The 7,187-nt window shown below is 43.5% G+C and overlaps 1 protein-coding gene across 1 annotated transcript in view; it reads right to left on the bottom strand.

Annotated features, from left to right (window-relative positions):
• The window catches only part of Gpd1l (glycerol-3-phosphate dehydrogenase 1 like), a 69,458-nt gene that overhangs the window by 35,390 nt on the left and 26,881 nt on the right, over positions 1 to 7,187 (bottom strand). The window contains exon 2 of the mRNA XM_004634218.2: positions 6,167 to 6,344. Within this exon, the coding sequence (XP_004634275.1) occupies positions 6,167 to 6,344 (178 nt within the window). The remainder of the gene's footprint in view (positions 1 to 6,166; positions 6,345 to 7,187) is intronic.

Here is a 7,187-nt window from a genome sequence, read left to right as displayed (position 1 = left end):
AAAAAAATTGAAAAATGCTAGTAAGGACTACTCTTCTAGTGAAAACAAAAAAGCTAAACTCACTGAGGAAAAGAATGAACACCAAATCTTAGCCCTAAACTACTATTCTCATTCTCAGAAGATTTTCAGCCAAAATTAATAGATATTATCTCAGCCTTATTACCCATAAATAAATGGCCAGTGTTTCAGTGTCTTGGTCTAACTTCATTTTCCATGGAATATCATCTGAAATAAGACTTCAGCTACTTTGTTCTTCACCATTTCCACTATCCCTGACATTTTCACAGGCCACAAATAATACCAACTACTACTTCATGTGTAAGAAACCATATCCATAGCTGGGTGTGGCACTTGGGAGCCTGAGACAGGAGGATCCTTGTGAGCTCGAGAACAGCCTAGGTTACAAAGTGAACTCAGTGCCAGCCTGAATTGCATAATGAGACCCTGTCTTAAAAAGACAAAGAAAAAAAAAAAAAAAAAGAAGAAGAAGAAGAGAAAGAAAGAAACCATACCCCAAGAGTTGGAAGAGAAGAAAAAAATATAAGGCAAACTTTAAAATTTAAAACTTGGTCAGGTATGGTGGTACATGCCTGTAATTCCAGTATTCTGGGAGGCTGAATCAGGAAGATTTCAACTTCAAGTTCAGTTTGGGCAATTTAGCTATGCAGCAAGGTCTTATCACAAGATAAAGAATGACTAGGGGCACAGTTCAATGTTAGACCCTGGATTGAATCCGAAGTACCTCAATCAATCAATCAATCAATCAAATAACTTCTATGCTTCAAGGAATATTATCAAGCAAGGGATAAGACAAAATATAGGATGAGAGAAAATACTTCAGAATTATACTTGAAAAGAGGCCTGAATAAATAAAGAATTCTTTTTTAAAAAAAATTATTTATTTATTTATTTATTTATTTATTTGTGTGTGGCCAGCTCAGTCCACCAGGGGGCGGGATTGAACCGCGGTCCCTGTGCTTTGCTAAGCTTGTTCTAAGTAGGTGCTTTAGACCACTGAGCCATCTCACCAGCCCCAAGAATTCTTGTAACTCAAAAAGGCAATCCACTTTTATAAAGGAGCAAGGGATCTGGCAAATGAAATCTAAACTACTAAGGGAACACCATGTTACTCCACTAAGATGGTGAGGATTAAAAAGGCAAATAATAACAAGTAATGGTGAGGACACAGAGAAGTTGGAATCCTCTCACACTATGATGGAAATGTAAAATGATCCAACTACTTTGTTTTATTTTTAATTATTTATTTTTAATGTATTTGGTTGTTACAGGGTCTCACTACGCAGCTTGGACTCATAGTGATCTTACTGTGTTCAGCCTCCCCAGTGCTGTGATTATAGGCATATGCCACTCTCCCCAGATTCTAGCCAGCTCAGCCCACCCTGGGGGTGATGCTGGCGCAGCATGTAGTTCTAGGGATTGAACTATAGTCTCTGAACTTGCCTAAGCTTGCCTAAGCAGGCACTTTAATCTGTTGTTCTCACCGGCCTGATACAACTGCTTTGTAAACAGTCTTGCTGTTCCTTAAACAGTTAAGCACTAGAAAGTCCACCCCTGGGCTTATATTCAATGAAGCAAAAATATACATTTTTACAAAATATTGTTCACAAAGGCTCATAGCAGCATTGCTCACAAAAGTCAAAAAGTGGAAACTACTTACCTACTAACAGATAAAATGCAGTATAGTCACAATGATCGGGTTGAGAAATGCACGCGTGAAGGGTGAATGGGCCAAGGGGATTAGTGCCGGTATCATGGGAGTGGGCCACGTACTGTAGAAAGGGGTTATGTATAGCAGAGGCACACCTACTGACCCCTCTCCTTACTCTGACGCAGCACAAAAGCTCTCACCAGACGTAGCTGCTGTGCCTCTGGAATAGGTCTCTTTGTAAATTATCCAGTCTATAGTATTCTGTTATAGCAACAGAAAACAGAATGAAGCACACACAGTAGGATAATATTCAGCCATATGCTACAAAATGGACAAGAACGAAAACGTGCTAAGTGAAAGAAGCCAGTCATAGGAGACCACACAGTGTGTGATGCCATCTGCTATGCCGACAGCCAGCTGCCCGCTCGAGCCACGAGTACTCACAGGTGGGGCTTTCGGAGGTGGTAACTGAACTAGCCCACCGGCTGAATCAGTTAGCTGTGGGTGTGGCTGAACGGACTTACTGAACACAAAAGACCCACCCTGCGTATGATATGAGTGGCACCAACCAGACTTGTAGCCTGTACAGAAGAGAAGGCAGAAGGAAGGCTGCGGCTTCCTGTCTGCTACGCCATGGACCTCTGCCACTCCGCCTTAGAGCCAGCCTACTACAGATTGAAACCTCTAGACCTTTTGAGCTAAAATAAACCTTTCCTCTTTTAACTTGTGGGCATCCAGTATTTTGTCCCAACAGTGAGAAATAACTATATAAGAAGACATCACCTTCTTTATATGAAATGTCAAGCACAGACCAATCAGGGCTAGAGCTATAGCTCAGTGGCACAGCACTTGCCTGGCAAGCGAGAGGCCTGGAGTTTGAGTCCCGGTACCAAAAAATAAAGAACTGGTCAATCATGCTAGGGACGGTACTCCGGTATAGCATCTGCCTAGCATGGAGGAGGCCATGGGTTCAATTTAAGTGCCAGAAGCGGGGTGAGGGGAAGCAAATCCACAGAGCCAGGGAGCGAAGGTGACTACTAAAGCATAAAGGGTTTCTTTTGTGAGTAATGAAAATGTTTGAAAATTGACCATGATGATGGTTGCAGCTATATGAACATAGAAAAACAAAACACACTGAATAATTAGCCTGTGGACTATATCACAGTAGAACAGTTTTTAAAAAGCTGGCAGAGTTCAGAAGACGAAGATGAGAGGCAATGCCAGTAGCATGTCATACATAAATCCTGTTGTCATAGAGAGGCTGGTTAAAGCTGGAGCAAAAAGGCAGAAAAGCTTCTACCTGGCTCAAAACACAGGCTCATGATGAACAACTATCAAATAGGATCAACAATTGCTATCTAGCATAACATGAAATAACAAGTGCTCTTTCCATTCAGGTCTAAGGGGATCATAAACTCAGACCAACCCTGTTTTCAGTAGCATTTGAGGACAGTGGTGAAGTCATTCATACAGATGCTTTTCTGTGAGGGAAGGAGGGGGTGTCACACAATACAGTGGACCCCAGGAAGGGTCAGGTTGGCAGTGATTTGGGGGCTCTAAGCAGAACAGAATCATAACATCAAGTCCACACATTAATAGACATAAATAGCAATCCTGTATTGACAGACACATGAACAAAAATGATTTAAAAGTGTCCTTTCAGGTGGTTAGCAGAGGCTGAGGGTAAAATACTGTGTATTTCCTATGGCCCTGGGCTTCTACTCCTAGGACATCCAGGGAGTTCCCAGAAGTACTACCCATAACAGGAAAAAGTTAGGAGTCATGCAAATGTCTACTCCAGAGAATGAATTCATTCATTTAGATGTGCCTACAGGCCTTTGGACATCACTAGGGTCCTGAGAGCCAACTTTCACCTCTCCTCCCTCTGTCCACACCCACGGACCTGGGGTGGGGGTCAGGCTGTCAGTGGTGGTGCTGGTCCTTGGCTACTCACTGTCAATTACTTCCCCCACACCATCCCTGCACACAGATAGCACAGGTCTGAGCTTTACAGAATCACCCAGTGGAGTCATTTCTTCTAAAATTTGTCTGAGTATCAAATGTAAGAAATGTATCAGGCTGGGTGCCATGGGTACCTGGAAAGTTGGAAAGAACTAGGAAGGCAGGGTCACCCAGTGGAAGTGGGTGCAGGCAGACAGGCAGATGCACAGGGGACTGCCACAACAGGACATACCAAAGTATATGGTTTATAGAAGGGAAAGTACAACTCTGATGAAAAGAAGCTCAGAAGAATGTCTCCCCAAAGATGAATTAGCAGTGACCCTAGATGTCTTTTATTGCTGTCCCTTTTATTTCCTTCAGACACATAAATAGCTTCCAAAATCATGGTCCTAGGGACCCACTTCCCCCACCAACTGTACCCTTGTGATGTAACCACGGGTAAATGTTGGCTCATCCTCCTTCAAAAGAAAAAGTCATTATCTAGAAGCCAACAGATTCAGCAGGCCCAGGAATGAGCCCACCAGGAAACAAATCCCATTACCAGCCCTAGCTATGGGACCCTGAGCAAGTTCACTGGCCTCTTATGAGTCTTGGTTTCCTTCTCTCTTCAATCATGATTATCATCACAATAAGAAAGCCAACACTATCAACTGCAGAGTGTTGTTGATAGGATTAAATGATCAGGATATGTAGTGCTTGGCATTAATAAACACTGTACCATTAAAGATTGAATAAGGGACCGGAGAGATAGCTCAGAGGCATAAGCACCTACCTGGCAACACCGGGACCCGAGGTTGATCCCCAGCCCCACATGATGTGCAGTTTTGGCCCTGGATACCTGGGTGCGCCATCTGCGGGCCCCCACAGTGTAGCCCCAGAACTGGGCATCATGGTGCATGCCTGTATTCCCAGCACTTGGAGGTTGAGCCAGGAGGATCTCTGCAAGTTCAAGACCAGCCTGCGGGCTATAAAAAATGAGCACAAGGCCAGCATGAACTGCATAGTGAGGCCCTGTCTCAAAAAAAAAAAAAAAAAAAGATCAAAAAAAAGCCTTCGGAAGTCAGGCTTTGGTATCTCCAATTTCCCCACATATATTCGATTACAAACAAGCCTCCAAGCTCGACACTTTGAGGAAATCAGTATCATCTTCCTCTGTCTCCACACCCAACACTGCTTTGCATGAACAGGATGAGCTCATGAACATCTCATAACATATGCAGCAAAAGGTGTTTCATTAGCAAAGGAGTTTAGTTTCTCAGGTAACCCACAGCAATCAGGCAGCCACAGCTGTCTTGTTTTCAAGTGGTCTATATGGGGCTGGAGAGATGGCTCAGTGGTCTAAAGCACCTACTTGAAACAAGCTTGGCAAAGCACAGGGACCTCGGTTCGATCCCCCAGCACCACATGCCAGCCAGCCCCGCCCCCTGGTGGGCTGAGCTGGCCACACACACACACACACACACACACACAATAAATAAATGTAATAAATAAAAATAAATAAATATTCAAGTGGTCTATTATAAAAAGCCACCAAGAGGTGAAGCTGGCAGCAAAGTTCATAAATTCTACCCAGACATGCAGCAGGGCATACACTCTCATTCCTCATGCTCATTTCTTTCTTTCCCTACAAATCAAGAACAAGGACAGGCAATAACCTATTTTTCTCTCCCAGACCTAATAAGCTTAAATTTTAAACCGTCAGTCTCACAGTTTTCCATTATCCTCTATCTCTGTCTATAATGTAGGTCTTGCCCCTGATTTTAATTACAGACCAGTACATTAGCTGCCCCAGGGAGCTAATCAAAGTTTCAAGCTCTTAGAAAAGGTACCTTAGGAGCTCCTTGGGGAACACACACAGGCAAAGGCTACTAGTTCTCACTTTAATGTGACCAGCATCTTGAATACCAAGGAAGAAACCTGTTATGGACTGTGCTGTATACCTCCAAAACTCGTATGTTGATGTCCTGAACCCCAGTATCTCAGAATGTGATTGTATCTAAAGAGATAATTATGAGGTGGGAAGATCACAAGATAAAGTTCAGTCTGTCTCAAAAAAAATTTTTAAAAGGGTTGTGGATATAGCTCAGTGTGAAGGCCTATATTCAACCACCAGTCCGAAGGAAAAAAGGAAGTCATTAACTCTAAATGATGTTAGTGGGGTATCCTAATGCAGCATGACTCACAGGAAGAGGCTTCCATGTTATAAGGTCAGAGGAGGACCAAGAAGAGGCCACCCAGGAGAAGGCTCCGAAGAAACTGGATCTCAGATGTTAAGCCTCCAGAATTGTTGAAGCCTCCAGATTTGTTCATAAGAAAACAAATCTCTTGTTTAAAACATCTGCTCTGTGGATTCTACCATTCTTTGTTATGGTAGCCCTAGAAAACTAGTATGAACCCTGTTTCAGACTCAAGAAAATCAAAACCTACCAAGTACTTGGAAAAGAAGTAGCTTCTCCCTGGCCAGACCCCAAGTGGTGCTCAGCCCAGCATGACCTGCAGAATGAAGCACATGTACGCTCCACCCCAAAGTCTTACCACATTCTCTGGCAGCTTGTGTCCAGGGAGATATTTTACATTCTCATGGTCATTATTTATGATGTCTGTCAATTTTCGCCCATTGACTGTTTCTTCAAAGACCCACATCTTGACTGTGGAGGCAAATTTCTGCAGTTTCTTGACATTATTACCAATTATTTTTGCAACAGCTGAGCCCCTACAAAAGAAACCATCGGATAGAAAATTAAGTTAACCTCACTTAGAAGAAAAAGGCAGTTGATCAAAATTCAAAAGATCTGCATTTTGATACTGATTTAAGCAAGATAGGGTGTGTGTCAAGCTCAGGCCACTTGTGGCTTCTCCCCAGGACATGCCACCCCTGTGGGGTCAGGAAAGCCCCAGACACCAGCATGATGCCCAAAAGCAGCACCCCTTGAAGCCAAGAAGAATCAGCCTATCTTGAAAGAGTGTCATGGGCAGAAGAGAAATTGTCCTCAAAGTGTAAAAACTATATTAGTGGGCTTTGAGGCCTCCAAGGAACCCAAGCTGTATCTCAAATCCAACAAACTCATTAAAATGTATCCACTGTTGAATAAACTGTGTTCTGATGAAGTGCAGAAGATCCAAGGCAGAATGCCACCAGCAGACAAGAACCTAAGTGGCTTCCCAGAAGGAGCAAAGTCAGAGCCACAGCTCAGGTTCAGTCTGAACCCCCCTCACCCTTCGTATCCACTGGGCCTCTAGCCACATCTGGCTCACTTTCATCTGCAGCTCTATTCAGCTAACAATTCAGATAATGGGCAATTCCTCCACAGCCCGCAGGGAAACAAGAGGACTCTAGCTAACTAGTGTGTGTGGAGGACCACCTGAGCAGATCTCCTTGAAAGAAGAGTGACTGTCTCCATTTTGACTGAGCCTGACCCTATTTCCTTGTATTGTTGTGTACAGAGCTTGCTAGGACTTCTGTTTATCCTTCAATTGGCCTTAAGCAATGTGTATTGGTCTAGCTGAGGTGCTGGTGATAGTCTTTGAAGGTGGCATGCGTGTTTCCCTGGTAACC

Source organism: Octodon degus, unplaced genomic scaffold (assembly GCF_000260255.1).
Source record: "Octodon degus isolate 3935 unplaced genomic scaffold, OctDeg1.0 scaffold00059, whole genome shotgun sequence".
Classification (NCBI taxonomy): domain Eukaryota; kingdom Metazoa; phylum Chordata; class Mammalia; order Rodentia; family Octodontidae; genus Octodon; species Octodon degus.
Note: the sequence above shows the minus strand (reverse complement) of the source record. Positions and strands in the feature narration are given on the sequence as shown.